Source organism: Leptodactylus fuscus, chromosome 1 (genome assembly GCF_031893055.1).
Source record: "Leptodactylus fuscus isolate aLepFus1 chromosome 1, aLepFus1.hap2, whole genome shotgun sequence".
Lineage (NCBI taxonomy): Eukaryota > Metazoa > Chordata > Amphibia > Anura > Leptodactylidae > Leptodactylus > Leptodactylus fuscus.
This window is the reverse complement of record NC_134265.1, coordinates 59,829,488-59,846,330: the sequence shown is the minus strand read 5'-3', so window position 1 is coordinate 59,846,330 and position 16,843 is coordinate 59,829,488. Positions and strand designations below refer to the sequence as shown.

Below are 16,843 nucleotides of genomic sequence, written 5' to 3'. Positions count from 1 at the left end.
TCTTTTGTTTCACTAATCCAAAACAAATGAGAATAGAAAATGTTTAATACAGAAAGAAAAATAGGAAAATATAAAACCAGAGATGAGCAAACAATGAATGGGTCAACACCATTAACTGGACAGTGAGATGACAATAGAGGTTCATTTACTCAAATTGAGATTAGGTGCAAAATTATCGCTGAACCGTAGCAACTAAAGAGCGATAATGGTCTTTTCATATGCTTAGCACTAAGACAATACAGCAAAAACAAAACTGCTTTTTGCAAGCATGACCATCAAGTAGTATTAGAACAAAGTTGGTGGAGAAAGAGGGGTCATTCATTATGTTTTCTGCAATTTACTCCCCTCCTCCCATTTACAATACATGCATGTCTGGCTCAACGGAATTTGAGTAGGTATGTGGAGAATGAATGGTGGATGGTAAGAAGAACTGTCAACCTATTCAGCTGACAGCCGTTGAAATGCACCTTAAGACTAAGACCCTACATTGTGGAAATGCAGCGTTTTTGTTGCAGATTTCCTATGACTTTTAACAGCCAAAATTAGGAGTGAATTGAAAAGGAATGATCACTATGAGAGAAGCTCTTAGATGTTTCTTTCCTGTCTGTAAGATCCACTCCTTATTTTGTCTCAAAAGAAATCAACAAAATCTTCAACAGAAAAATGCTGCTTTCTGCAACCTGGGGTTTCAGCCTAAGACTAAGACCCCACATAGCGTCCCGCAGCGCTTTTCACAGTTTGCATAGTTTTCCTCTACAGACTTTATGCTTTAATTATTCCTATAGGGAAACCACCAGCATTTCCATAAGTATAATTGACATGCTGTGATTTCCAAAACCACAACCGTTTTGGAAATTACAGCATGCCCGTTGCGTGTATTTTACTGCACTTTGGGGATGGGATTCGTTAGAATCCCATAAACTACACAGTGCCTGTAAAAGCGCCCTGGCCCTATGTGGTTTTCCTCAGTCCATCTCAGGATGTTGTCCTACAACTACATCATATGGGATACAGTATATGTGAATCCAACACTTCAACTTTTCCAAAAATGGCTTTATTAATCACATAAAAATATCTAACATCATGGACATGTTTTATACCCAGGGCTCCATTCGATGGAGCACCAGTCTCACAAACACACTGGTGCTCCATTGACAGGGATGCCTTACCTGGGCTTTCATTCCCCTGTCCTCCTGATCATAGGGGGACCCGGTCACCAGGCCCTCAGCGATTAGACACTTAACCCCTGTCCTGTGGATAAGGATAAGTGTCCATAACGGGACAACCCCCTTAAGTCTTTCTTCATCAAGTGATGAATACGAGTTTAACTACTTGAGATGAATCCACACTGATGGATTTTTTATGCGATGACAAACCGGTTTTGGAATAGACATCTTGTTGAAATGCAGGATTAATATTTATTCATGATTTGTATTGACTGGCTGAAGTCACCGTGCACCCAAAGGCACATATTTACAGACAAGATGAGCTGTATAGAATTTTTTTTTTTTTTTTTTGTGCAGGATAGAGGATAGTTTGCAGATCAGGAAAACGGGAGTGTTCACTTATCCTTGGCGCCTTCATGGAAATAATTTGAGCAGTGCACACCCTGCCTGACTATGGGTGTTTTCAGAATGGAAGACAATGCACCCCTGTTCTTCTGGATAGTGAGGGTCTACACAGCCAGGCAACAACCAATCTGGAAGTTATTAACTATTCTTTTGATAATGGATAACTTGCTCAGATACGATTCATTGAGATGGGGAGTCCTGTACAGGTGCAGGGGCATGAAGCTAATTTCTGTTGGGAATGTCTATGTACAGGGCCTATAACAGCTGACTGTATATTAGTTCTTAGAGTCACCAATGGAACAAGCATTTTGATAGACCACTCGTGATATCTGCAGTAATGTCGCCCATAAAAATATTCTATTATTTATTGGTTTATATTTCACTTAGCTTTAATTTCATTCACAAACATAACAAAAATTTTTAGCATAAAACTTTTTTGTTCCAATCTTCGAAAATGTACAAAATTCTTATGTAAGAGTATGGATGTCATCTTCTAGAACTTGACTTTTTTCATTAACTTGAGTTATAACATTTCAGCATATTATCAAATCCAAGTTAAAAAGAACTTGGGATTGGGATGTATATAAGTCAATAAATGTTATGCATTGCAAATATTCTTGCTGTTTTCTGATGACCTTGTCCAACTATACTAACTTAGATGATCTATAGTAAATATCACCATTGCTGCAGTAAATGTACATGACACCTTAGCTTATTCTGCCGCACGTATATACCAAAGTCAAGCTCAAACAAGAAAGAGTCATGGCTGCAATTTTTTTGTGAAATGAATTACAAGCTCTCCAGTGTCTGACCTTTCACCCTCAGTAACTCCCCATTCTATGCAGTATATTGACATAGTGACTTGAGAGATTTGAACTCCTAGGTCTTGGCATTTATAAAACATGGGATAGAAGATTCAGAAACATGGTGCAAAGTCTAAGAGAAACGTGATTAGAAATTTTAGATTTGACTTTACTCTACAGCAAAGCTTTAGCTTTTTTTTTGGGCTGGTGAATCTTTAATTCTGTTACAATGTTAATTAAATATTCATTTATATTTTGTTATCAAAATTATTTCATTTTCCAAGACAATAATATTTAACCCTCTAGGCAATACACAATTGAAATTTACCGGGAAGGCCCTAGCGCTGCTGTTACAGTATTTAACATATGGTTTTGTTAATGGAGTATTTTCCTCGGGGCTCATATAAAAAATGCAATATCATTTTCTTTTTTCCGACATTCTACCTTGTTATGCGTGAATAACAAATGCTTTCAATCATTGTTTTTTTTTTTCCCATGCTATTTTATTGGTGCCGTGACTGACTGGACAAAATATCAACATGTTTTATAGTGTCACACAGTACACTGCTGTACAAGGCAAAAAAAACTCTTGCCAAAAACACTGTTTCTGAAGAGATTTCATTTCTGCTTGCATCCTGAAAATCTTCCATGTTTATTGCCTGTTCAGAAATACTGAAGACATTTTATTGACACAGGCATAAAAATAAGAATCATGACATTATGCTATGGCTTGCATTCTCAGAAATCTACGTACTGTAAAGAGTGCATACACATAGCATAGTGAGTAAGACTACTAGTGCAGAAGCCAAGCTTACAGTATGCTGCTTCTTGCCCCATTTAGATTATTTTGTAGTCCATCAGTTCAGGTTATCTAGGGTGACCACTTGAATTTGTGTCTGGGCGACCATTCATTCAGAAATTACAGTAAATTGTAGAGTTTTCATAGGCAGCGGTTACTCTAGACTGGAATAACTTGAGACAGCATTTACAGTAGACTGTGGAGTGACCAGTAGAACATAGACAGTAAACTGTGGATAGGCTGCGGACAGCATTTACTGTGGACTGACCTGACAGAGGACAACATTTGCAGTACACTAAGTGGCAGCACAGTGGCTCAGTGGTTAGCACTACACTAATAGATTATAATCCAGGCACTCAGTGACCAGTTAATCATGATAAAATGCAATCCAGCAAACATAAACAGAACAGAGGAATGGAGCATTGGGGGTAAATGGAAGTGGAGTGCCTAGGTTATGCTCTATTTCTTTACAGTAGATTGCAGAATTACCAGGGCACATCTTTTACACTAGACCGTAGACTGACCACAGGCAGCATTTACGCTAGACTGTGGACTAACTAAGGGCAACACTTACACTACAATTTGGACTAACTAAGGGCAACATTTACACTAGACTGTGGACTAACTAAGGGCAACATTTACACTAGACTGTGGACTAACTAAGGGCAACATTTACACTAGACTGTGGACTAACTAAGGGCAACAATTACACTAGACTGGGAACTAACTAAGGGCAACATTTACACTAGACTGTGGACTAACTAAGGGCAGCATTTATGCTAGACTGTGGACTAACTAAGGGAAACATTTACACTAGACTGGGGACTAACTAAGGGCAACATTTACACTAGACTGTGGAATAACTAAGGGAAACATTTACACTAGACTGTGGACTAACTAAGAGCAACATTTACAGTAGACCGTAGACCAACCACAGGCAGCATTTCCACTAGACTGTGGACTAACTAAGGGCTACATTTACACTAGACTAGTGACTGATTAAGCAGGGGCAACAACTACTTTAGACTAAGGACTAAATAGGGGGCGAGATTTGGACTAGACTGTAGACTGAGCACAGGCAGTATTTACACTAGACAGTGGACTGATGAATCAGGGGCAACATTCACACTAGACTGTGGACTGACAATGGAGGGACAAAATTTACACTAGACGGCGGATTGACCAAAGATGGATGATATTTAAAAAAGACTATGGACCATGGCAGTATTTACAATATTTCGACACCCAATGTTTCCACTTAGTTAAAGGGGTTCTATCATTGGGAAAAGTCATTTATAGCTAAGAACATACTTGCATAGCCTTTAGAAAGACTATTTCACATGTACCTTTTGTATGTAAATTGCCTCAGTAGTTTTTGAACAAGTCCGTTTTTATTCGTATGCTAATTAGCATTCTCTGTGCATTGGAAGTCTCACCATGTACTCCTCTCTGCTATTATCTATGTGTATGTACAGCAGAGGATGCTGTGCTGTTGACTCATCTCTCTGCTCTCATGCACAGAGAATAGCAGACAGTGATCACAGACACTTCCGGGGTGCACGCTAGAGGCTAATTAGCATATGAACAAAAATGATTCAAATTTGTGTTGGAGAGGGTTGGGAACAACAGATGCAGCTCAGAGTTGTCCCTCCTATTTCAGTAGCTGCAAGTAGTTATGGTTATACCGTATATTTTGCCTTAACCAACCATAAGCCATCATTTAGGAAGCATATGTTTTGCTACTGATTCCCATTTAACATAGTAGTTTAGCTGGAATCTATATTTACATATCTCTTATAGAATTAAATAGCAGGCATTATTTTAGCATTATAGCCTGCAGCCACGTGTGAAGTTTCCATATATTTCCAGCTAAGCACTACATATGACATTTACTTCAGCTGTGTGGTTCATTTTGGGGACTCGCCATTCCATATGGTAATTTTTAGATTTATTTTGACTGACCCATTATAGACAGACAGTAACAGGTTTAATTTCTGATACAACACTGGCATTTTCTGCGTTCCTTTCCTTCCTCTCTAAATGCTGCACCAACCATCTGATCCAGCTGCCTCCGAGCTATAGAGATGGATGGAACCAGAAAGATCTCTACTTCTTTTCAAGCCTTAGTCGCAGAGCTGTAGTCCCCGCCACTGTATAGCAGTGTCTCCTGGATACTGTAGTCCTGATTCTATTCCTTGGTCATATTGGGGTGATGTCCATGTCTCAGACACCCACTGATCAGATACTGTTGACCTGTTGTTGGGTCACCTGTAATAAACCCTTGTTTGTCAGATTTTTTGGTCATACAGTAGTCCTGTATTTCCTACACCATCAAAATGTAAATACATGCAATAAGATTATTTGTTCAGTCCTTGTGGTAGCTTTACATGTGTAATTGTGATGTTGGCCTACAACAGCTAAGCCCTAACCAACTGGCAGTTCCCATAGCTGCCTCACACAGCGTGTTTTTGTGCCTTTGTTATTTATAGTATTGATCTTCAGAGAGTCTGAGTGATTTGCTTTCCAGTATAATCTTTCAGTACATTGAAGATACAAATCACATCCCGGAGCTCATTGTGTCATTAAGCACAAGCGTCTGATCTATCTCAACCCGTATTATATTAAGGTGATTACAATGGATGACTTTCTTTGGGTACTGTTGAAACCAAAAGGTGATTTAATGGATTGAACTATATACAGTGACCTCAAGTAATTGTAGTAATACCAAAGACACATCCAATATTTATATGAGCAGCGGATTCATCCAAAAACAAGAACAGCAAGGCCATTGTTTTATGTGTTCGGTAGGGCTCCCTTATATCATATGGTGTTCTAGATAATTTACTGTTTCTGTACCTCAGTGTGTATGAAGTATAACTTCCAGATGTCTTGTCGAGCTTGAGTCATAACATATCTTCTGTCACTGCAATAATATGCTTGCTATTACTAAAAGTAATTGTGATGCGTGATGGGAAACTGACAAAGTATGATTTCAGAGCCATAACTAGATGGTGTATAGAGGTATTTTACATCTTTGCAGCCTTTAGACTTAAGGATAAGTAGAATAATTTGCTATTCTTATACAACTAGATAGAAATAAAACAATACCATATATATTACATGCATGTCCTTTCTTTCCTTTGCTCTTGACTGGACATATGGGTATTCCAGGATGTATGGAGTGAGATGACCAGCTTTAAAAATAACATCATTTTGCAATACTTTGTCCTGAGATTTATACTGTAGTTTTCTATATGTGGCCACCCAGTGGTTGTGATGTGGGTTGCAGCCTGTACATTTGTTTAGTGAGAAATTGGAGACCTTAGGGCCCCTTCACACTACTGATATGCTGCCTGATTCTGAACATTAAAACACGGTCAGAATCAGCGCGTATAAAGGAGATCCCATTCATTTCAATGGGAGCCGGCATACGAGCGCTCCCCATTGAAATGAATGGGCTGCTTTTTACTCTACGAGCGCTCCCATTGAAGTGAATGGGAAGCGCTCACGTGTACGGCTCGGACTGAGCCGAGAGCCGGGCCCCTTCACACGGTGAGCCATACACGTGAGCGCTTCCCATTCACTTCAATAGGAGCACTCGCAGAGTAAAAAGCAGCCCATTCATTTCAATGGGGAGCGCTCGTATGCCGGCTCCCCATTGAAATGAATGGGATCTGCTTCATACGCGCTGATTCTGACCGTGTTTTAACGTTCAGAATCAGGCAGCGTATCAGTAGTGTGAAGGGACCCTTAAATGTTTTTTTAGGACAATGATATTGATGAACTATCCTTCCAATGGTCATCGATATCAGATGGGGGCAACACCTGTCACCCACCGATCAGCGGTTCCAAGAGGCTGAACACAGTTTTTTCTCTTACCAAGTTTCCAGTAGATGTGTTTGATATTTTAGTTTAGTCTCTGACCATGTGACGATAAATGTGATGTCACTGGCCTGTGAAGTGGAAACGGCATTCACCTAAAGGTAATTTAATGTGTGGTAATGCAAAATGACAAAGACTTTTTTATATCTCTCTGCTTCGGATTTCTGTGCTCAGAACAATTTAATTGTACAATTTAATTGTATCAATTAAACTGATACAATAAGAATCCTCCCCCATTTATTGTACCCTAATATATATTATATATATATTTTATATGGGTGCAGGTAATCCCATGTTAAAAATTCCAATTTGAATATCTTATACAACGTTACTTTCATACCTTCCCCCAAAAAGAAAAATATTCTGTTGCCGCAGAGATTGATATAATCGATTGAATTTAGTCTAAAGTGGCCAAGTCTACAAGCCCTTATACTCAAGCCCTTATAGTGCTCTGTTAGGAGTCAAGGCTGCTTACAAATTCCATTTTTTTTCATTCCAAACTTTCCAAACTGCTAGCAACTTAGGATTCTTTAGCATTTCATACTTGAAATTATATAAAGCCTAAGAATAATGTATGTAAATGGGTGTTCATGATATAGAAAGAGTTTAGTGTAACGCAAAACTAGGAGTAACTGGGACTGGTTTCTTTTTTTGTATGAATTAAGAAAAAAGACAAGTCTAAACAAAGCAAAATCACATCTGTTCTAATGATTTCCACTTCCAAACCATGGCACAATGCAAAACAGGGTGATCTTCTATACATAATGGGGAGCGTCATTGTACGGGAGCCAGTACTGTAGCGCTATGGAAGTAGCTCATTTTACTTCGACTCTTTCCTGAGGCAATTATGATTAAGCCTTCTCATATTCACCATCTCCGGGTCCTTCTAGAGAGAATACTTCATTTCATTTAATCTGTTCTCCCGCTGCAATAAAACCCGTTTCCTCCCAGCAGAGCTCATAGATTCTAAAGAACACAAATATGTTTGTTTTCTTGTAAGTCATTGTTATCATCTGTTCTGCTTGATGCTTTTACAGGCTGCTCGGAACCACAAGGAATGAAATCAGGACATATACAAGATTACCAAATCACAGCCTCCAGCGTTTTCAGAACGTTGAACATGGACATGTTCACTTGGGAGTCCAGGAAAGCTCGGCTAGATAAACAAGGCAAGGTGAATGCTTGGACTTCTGGAAGAAGTGATCAGTCACAATGGTTACAGGTAATTGTTTCTGTAGTTACAACTTGTACAACTTTATAAAGTACAACCAGCTTTCTCTTTCTTTTGTAGAAATATATACAGTTTCTATCTATCTATCTATCTATCTATCTATCTATCTATCTCCTATCTATCTATCTATCTATCTATCTATCTATCTATCTCCTATCTATCTATCTATCTATCTATCTATCTATCTATCTATCTATCTATCTATCTATCTTATATATATTGCTGTTCTGACAATTATTCCTAGGAGGAATAGTAGAGGAATGACACAGTGCCAAGTGTCACTTTTAAGAAAAGAAGATCCAGGATTGTTGTAGAACGAGGAATAAACATATTAGGCCAAATTTCATAAGCTAAATATTATTCTGGCTTAATGGGGATTAAATGGGAATGAGAGGTCAAGTTGGGCTGGGCTAGGGATGCTTTGGCCTGGCAAATTTATTATAACTTACCACAGAACACTGGCATCGGATATACCTGAAATTAGACCATGTCTAACAAAGGAGCTCCAAAGGTGCCCAGATTTAATAAGAGGCCAGATTCTCCTAATATTTATCAGAAATGATCCTCTCTAAGACTAAGGCCGCACATTGCAGAAACACAGTGTTTTTGTTGCAGATTTTGCTGTGTTTTCATACAAATGAATGAATGGCTTGAAAATAAATAAGAAATGGGTAACTTCCCTCTGCTGAATCTACTCTTGGGTTGGCTAAAAAATTAACCGCATCAACAATGCTTTACGGTAATATGGGGCCTTAGCTTAAAAGTATTGCCTTAGTGTTGGCTATTGTGGTCAACCATGCCCATCATTAATTAATATCATTATTATAAGCACTAATAGAGAAGGGAGTATAGAAGAGATGGGACCCCATAACAAAGCTCAAAATCAGTCTGGTGTTTGCCTCTCTCGCCAAGTCCTTTCTGTTAGGAGTATTTTGGTTCATTGCTTTCTATTTTTCTTACCTGGGGAGTTTTTGGCTGCGCAGTGTCTGGGGTGGCATCCTGGCGCTGCGGGGTTGTCCTGTCGTGGGTATTGGTGCACACCTTCTGACTTGCACGCGCGCACTGCTGGTAGGCAGCTTTATTTCCTGGTTGATTAGTCTGTCCTCCCATTTGCACCTGGGAGGAGTGGTCTCTACTCTGTATTTAAACCCATGCCTCCCATGGTTCTGTGCTGAGTGTCGCTTTTACAGAGCTAGGCCTTAGCAGGAGGAGTAGGTGGTTATCTGGGATAGAGGAAGTTCCGTGGTTGGTTTTTGGGAGGTTTGGGTGAACACGTTGGTTTGTGTGTTTTCCCTTCTGTGTTCACCAATCCTACCTCTGTGTGTTATTGACTGTGTGAGTGAATTGCCTTATCCTTTGATTTCTACTCAGTTTCCCTGTGTTTGTTTCCTAGTGTAAGGTTCCTTCCCATATTGGTTTGGGGGAATCCTTTCCCACATTTTTCCTGTGTGCTGCTTGTGTTGTTAGTCAGCGCACACCCTTGTCAGTCCCTGTCAGTAGCAGCTTCACTTGTTCGTTAGGGGTGACCCCCTTTAGTCTCCAGTCCCTAGAGATCTTATAGGGCATTCCTTCTCCCACTTCCCTCTAGGCCTACGGTATCAGTGAGAGAGGAGCTGTCGGGGTCAGGCTTAGCCTGAGAACAGCCGACCCACACCCGTGAGGCAGGGACCGGGATAGCTAGTGGGAGTAGTGCAGGGCGAGATTTCCCACTGCTATTCCTTAGCCCCGTTGCAGCTACCTGGACTGACATAACAGTACACTCAGCCGTAAAAAAAAAAAAAAAAAAAAAAAGGAAAGGTTCGTTTGCATTATGACGGACCTGAAACAGTTGTACCAGGCGGTGCAGCAGATCTCCACTGAGATGCAGGAGATCAAGCTACGAATGGATGCCATCCAAGCTTCTGGCGTATCTCAGTTACAGCAGTTGGCTCAACACACAGCCTCTCAGGTGGAGGGCATACAGAGGCAGGTGAGTAGCGCCCCTGTGGGTCGGCCTCTGGAGCCAAAAGTCAGCTTACCTGAACCCTGAAGAGGTCAGATTTTTTCCGATTTCAAAAGGACTGTCTTTTGTATTTCCGGCTACGGCCGTTTTCCTCCAGTTCTGAGGTACAGAGAGTTGGGATTATTATTACTTTATTGAGAGATGATCCCCTCATCTGGGCACATTCGTTACCAGCCGACTCAGCTTGCTTACTAACTGTAGAGGCGTTTTTCTCCACAATGGGGTTACTGTATGACGACCCAGACAGGGTACGCACGGCTGAGTATAACCTACGACGTTTGGTGCAAGGGGATCACGCTATAGAGAAATATTGCACAGAGTTTCGTAGGTGGGCAGCAGAAGTACACTGGAATGACCCCGCTCTACTTAGTCAGTTTGAGACAGGACTCTCAGACCAGGTTAAAGACCATCTAGTTTCTCACTCTGTTCCGGGAGATCTAGATGAGGCCATGCAGCTGGCAATTAGAGTTGGACGGCGCCTCCGGGAGCGTGGAGACAAGAGTCCTGGGGGGGTTAACCCTCCTCAATTCTCTGTTTTTAGAGAGGACCCGGGGGACCAACCCATGCAGATTGGGGCCACTGTGCGAAGTGCTAGACCCAAGAGTGAAGGGTCCCGCACAGTACGCTGTTTTGTGTGTGGAGGGATGGGACATTTAGCAAGGGTATGCCCCTCCAGAGAATGGTTCGCCAAGGAGAGTAATAACTCCAGGTCTATTGAGGGTAAAGGGAGAAAACCTACTAAGGAGGGAGGTGTGTATGTTTCCTGTACTCAGACTGCCGGGTTGACCCGTGATGGATGGGTAAATGGGCAGAAGTGCCGGATTTTGGTTGATTGTGGTTCGGCAGTCAACCTTATTGACTCAGAGTTTTGCGAGCAACTAAGGGTGAGTCTTTTGGTCTTGAAGTCTCAGATACCGGTGTGGGCTATTGATAAGACCCCTCTACAGCAAGCTGTCATCTCCAAACAGGTGGAGGGTCTGGAGTTTATTGTGGGTGGCCACAGGGAGAGATTAACTTGTTCTTATTGTCTAAGTTACCAGCACAAGTAGTGTTGGGGTGGCCCTGGCTGAAGCAGCATAACCCTATTATCAACTGGGAGACCGAGTCAGTAGTTTCTTGGGGGCAGGGGTGTAATGGTCGATGTCTGCCCATATCCGTTATGTCTTTGTCTATAGACAATTTGCCTCAAGAAATATGTGAGTTCAGGGAGGTCTTTGAGGAAAGGGCAGCCAAGACATTACCACCACATCGCACCTATGATTGCTCAATTAAATTTATACCAAATGCAGTGTTACCCAAGACAAGGTTGTACAATCTCACTATTCCGGAGAGGGAGGCGCTCAAGGAGTATATTGAGGGGAGTCTAGAGGTGGGGCATATTCGCCCATCTAAGTCCCCAGTAGCAGTGGGGTTTTTCTTTGTAAAGAAGAAAGATGGAGGGTTGCGCCCTTGTTTGGATTTTAGGGAGATTAATAAAATCACGGTGCAGAATCCCTATCCCATCCCGTTGATCTCGGATCTATTCAGCCAGATTACGGGAGCTCGCTGGTTTAGTAAAATAGATTTACGTGGGGCGTATAACTTGCTGAGAATCAAGAAGGGGGATGAGTGGAAAACAGCGTTTAACACACCCCTAGGACACTTTGAGAGTCTGGTGATGCCTTTTGGTCTAACCAATGCGCCCGCGTTTTTTCAGAATTTTATTAATGATGTACTAAGTGCCGTCATAGGGAGGGGGGTTGTGGTCTATCTGGACGATATACTCATTTACACCCCGGATTTGGAGACTCATTGGGAGAGAGTGAGAGAGGTTTTAGATCTCCTGAGGGTTAACCAATTAAGTGCTAAGCTGGAGAAATGTGTGTTCGCGGTCAATAAATTATGTTTCCTTGGCTATATCCTATCGGACAAGGGGTTCAAGATGGACCCTGAGAAGGTCAGGGCAGTCTTGGAGTGGCCGCGACCTGAGAACCTAAAGGCGGTCCAACGGTTCTTGGGATTCTCCAACTATTATCGCCAGTTTATTAAGGGATTTTCTGAGGTTGTGAAACCCATCTCGGACTTGACTAAGAAGGGGGCTGACTGTGCTAAGTGGTCGCCAGAGGCGCTAGCCGCGTTTGAAGAATTGAAGAAGCGATTCTCGTCCGCTCCCATTTTGAGACAGCCGGATGAGAGGTTGGCCTTCCGAGTGGAGGTGGATGCCTCCTCGGTGGGGGTGGGAGCAGTACTTTCTCAGGAGTTCGAGGAGGGTACGCATCCCTGTGCCTTCTTTTCTAAGAAATTCTCTGCCTCTGAACGGAATTATGACATCGGAGATAGGGAACTACTGGCAATAAAACTAGCGTTCGAACATTGGCGTCATTTCCTGGAGGGGGCCAGAAGGCCAGTCCAGGTATTTACTGATCACAAGAATTTGGTTTATCTTGGGTCGGCGAAGAGATTAAATGCACGGCAGGCCAGATGGGCTCTATTTTTTGCGCGGTTCCACTTTACCGTGACTTATGTGCCGGGTTCGAGGAATGTTAAGGCTGATGCTTTATCCCGGTATATGTCGACCGAGGAGGAACGAGAGGCGCCTGCCACTATTCTTGGGGATGGAGTGGTGGTAGCAGTATTGGGCGCGAAATTGGAGAAGGCCTTGATCGAAGCGCAACACGCTGCACCTTCCAAGATACCTAGAAACAAGGTGTTTGTCCCAACTACTCTCCGACAAAGTCTCCTGAGGGAGTGTCACGAGTCGGTTCTTGCTGGTCACCCGGGGGTTTCAGAGACCATGAGATTGGTGTCTAGGAATTTTTGGTGGCCAGGGTGGAGTAGGGATGTCTTGCAGTTTGTTCAAAATTGTTCGGTCTGTGCAAGAGCCAAGGCATCGCATACCCGTCCCCACGGTCTACTACATCCATTGGAACCTCCTAAGGCACCTTGGACTCATCTGTCTATGGATTTCATTACGGGCCTTCCGGTGTCTAAGGGTTTCACAGTCATTTGGGTAGTCGTTGACCGCTTCACGAAAATGTGCCATTTGATCCCGTTTTCCAGGCTGCCATGTGCCAAGACACTATCAGAGGCATTTATTAAAGAAATTGTAAGGTTGCATGGTCTTCCTGAGGAGATCGTTTCGGACAGGGGTCCGCAATTTGTGGCTAAATTCTGGCGGGCTTTTTGCAGCAGGTTGGGAGTTACACTGTCGTTTTCCTCCGGGTTTCACCCGGAGTCTAACGGGCAAACAGAGAGGAAGAATCAGGATGTGGAACAGTTTTTGAGGTGTTTTGTTCGAGAGAACCAGAATAATTGGGCTGACTTTCTCCCCCTGGCAGAATTTTCCCTAAACAACCATGATTCCAACGCCACAGGCACCACACCTTTTTTTTGCTCCGGTGGTAGACATCCTGTTTTCGGAGTATTTTCTTCCATTTCTTCCCCAGTTCCGGAGGAGGAGCTATTTTCTAAAAAGCTGCAGGGGGTATGGTCCCGTATCCGAGAGAATCTGGTGTGGGCGTCGCACCAGGCTAAGGTCCAGGCGGATAGGAAGAGAGGAGAGTTGCAGTTCTTCCCTGGTGAGATGGTTTGGTTGTCCACCAAGAATATCAGGTTGAAGGTTCCTAGCAAGAAGCTGGGTCCCAGGTTTGTGGGTCCTTTTAAGATCATCAAGATGGTAAATGAAGTGGCGGCACAGCTGCAACTACCTAAAAGGTGGAAGATAAACCGGGTGTTCCATGTCTCCTTGTTAAAGAAGGCCAAGAAGGGAACGTCTCCAGTTAAGGTTCCACCAGTTTCTGAGTCCAGGGAGTATGAGATATCCCGAGTTCTGGATAGCAAATATGTTCGGGGGAAGCTACGGTATCTGGTGGCATGGAAGGGATACGGTCCTGAGGATAATTCTTGGGTTCTGGAGTCGGATATGTCAGCCCCCAGACTCGTGGAGAAATTCCACAAGGAGTTCTCGAAGAAGGATGCTCCTAGAGAATCCGGAGTCTTCTCCTTGAGGGGAGGATCCTGTTAGGAGTATTTTGGTTCATTGCTTTCTATTTTTCTTACCTGGGGAGTTTTTGGCTGCGCGGTGTCTGGGGTGGCATCCTGGCGCTGCGGGGTTGTCCTGTCGTGGGTATTGGTGCACACCTTCTGACTTGCACGCGCGCACTGCTGGTAGGCAGCTTTATTTCCTGGTTGATTAGTCTGTCCTCCCATTTGCACCTGGGAGGAGTGGTCTCTACTCTGTATTTAAACCCATGCCTCCCATGGTTCTGTGCTGAGTGTCGCTTTTACAGAGCTAGGCCTTAGCAGAAGGAGTAGGTGGTTATCTGGGATAGAGGAAGTTCCGTGGTTGGTTTTTTGGGAGGTTTGGGTGAACAAGTTGGTTTGTGTGTTTTCCCTTCTGTGTTCACCAATCCTACCTCTGTGTGTTATTGACTGTGTGAGTGAATTGCCTTATCCTTTGATTTCTACTCAGTTTCCCTGTGTTTGTTTCCTAGTGTAAGGTACCTTCCCATATTGGTTTGGGGGAATCCTTTCCCACATTTTTCCTGTGTGCTGCTTGTGTTGTTAGTCAGCGCACACCCTTGTCAGTCCCTGTCAGTAGCAGCTTCACTTGTTCGTTAGGGGTGACCCCCTTTAGTCTCCAGTCCCTAGAGATCTTATAGGGCATTCCTTCTCCCACTTCCCTCTAGGCCTACGGTATCAGTGAGAGAGGAGCTGTCGGGGTCAGGCTTAGCCTGAGAACAGCCGACCCACACCCGTGAGGCAGGGACCGGGATAGCTAGTGGGAGTAGTGCAGGGCGAGATTTCCCACTGCTATTCCTTAGCCCCGTTGCAGCTACCTGGACTGACATAACACTTTCCATGACCCTTGGCAAAAAGTGAATACAAACAGCCATCTGCGGCTTCAACAATTCACTTGCTGGATTTATCTTCTATGGATGATTTTTATAAAACATCTACTTGCTTAGGTTGTGCTGGTAGTGTTTTCTTTTTTATTGAATGCTAAATTAGACTTTATGTTGGTGATTAGAAATTGTGTGTTTTGTTTTATATATCCAAGCCACTGTGGATATTACATATAATATTACATACGTATTGTATTTGTTGTATAATTTATAGTACAAAGATTTCATGGACTAGTATGGTTTACCATGAACTACTATAAGGTATTTCCAGAAACAATAATTTTTAAGCAAGTGGTTATTCTACGGATGTGTATTACATAGTAGATGAGGTTGGATGAAGACATAAGTCCAACCTATAACCCTACAGTCTTCTACAATGTTGATCCACTGGAAGGCAAAAACCCTCATGAGGCTCCATTGTGGTCCGATCTTAGACTCCGCCTCCTCACAGACGAGCCTCCGGCAGAACCAGCGTTGATTGGCTGAATGCTGTACACTGTATATCATTCGGCCAATCAATGCTGGTTCTGAATCAAATCTTTACTGCGAATAGCGATAGTATTCAAATGAGTACGAGTATTTCGAATACCGTAGTATTCGTTCGAATACCTACTCAATCGAATACTACTCACTCATCTCTAATTGTTATCACATGACCAAGGATTGGAACCTGTCTGAAGCGCCCAGGTCCAACTTCAATTAATCCCCAGAGGAAGTAAGTATAGTTAAACTCCTTGGACAACTTCTTTGATTCTCTCTGTGTGGTAGGCCATCCTATCAGGCAAAATTCCCTTAAACCTGAAACGATGTGATCTATTAATGGAGATTTCCACATTTATCCCTAGTCCTGAGCACTATTTCTCCTATTGGTTGCCATCACTTATTGAACCATGATCATCTTTTTTTTTTTTTTAATGTTTTATCTGTTTCCAAGTATCTGTTAGGATGGGGTCCCGCAGATTTGCCTTCCGGCGTACAGCGCCACCTGCGGGCCAATCCAACCCTCGTTCCCGGCGGCGTGCAGTGAATTCTCTGGAGACTAAGACTCAGTTTTCTCCGACTGAGCATGCTCGGACTTTTTGGAGTCGCTCACAGCCTAAGTGCCAGTTCTCTCTGACTGAGCATGAGCGGTGAGGTCATGGCCACCGCCCTTATTGGGCGGGGACTTTCCTTTAAAAGGAGTGAGTCGACGCCCGCCCGGCGCTCACACTTTATCTGATACTACCCGTCCTAAAGACAGTAGTCCCAGGGAGAGTCTCCATTGTTTAGGCAGGTGGCAGTCTAGGGTGCTTGTAGATAGACCTGTAAATCCTGAAGGACTGACAGCTCTACACCAAGGCCTGGAGCAATAGACATTGTTCCAGCCTGTGGAGCTGCAGCAGGTGTGGTTTCCAAGTTAGCCGTGCCCGCCCTGTCTAACACCGTTGGTAGCTCCTAGCTGTGTGCAGGAGCACCCCTAGTTACTGCAGGGGATTATGTTTTTCGCTGACCTGGGGTGAGTGTTAACCCTGGGCAGCTAGCTTGTGTTTGTTTCCAACCTGTTCACATTGGGAGCTGCACTGTCCATTCACTCAGTGAGTCTAACTGGTGAACTTGTGCCGCTCCCAATTCACACTGTGCTGTACCGCTTTTCTGTTGCATTTTGACATACAGCCGCCCATAGGGCCTGTGG

At 43.2% G+C, this 16,843-nt stretch overlaps 1 protein-coding gene across 2 annotated transcripts in view; it reads left to right on the top strand.

Annotated features, from left to right (window-relative positions):
* Positions 1–16,843, top strand: part of EDIL3 (EGF like repeats and discoidin domains 3) — a 564,630-nt gene that overhangs the window by 466,852 nt on the left and 80,935 nt on the right. For both annotated transcript variants that reach the window (XM_075271229.1, XM_075271236.1), the window contains one exon: positions 8,093–8,277. In XM_075271229.1, the coding sequence (XP_075127330.1) occupies positions 8,093–8,277 (185 nt within the window). The remainder of the gene's footprint in view (positions 1–8,092; positions 8,278–16,843) is intronic.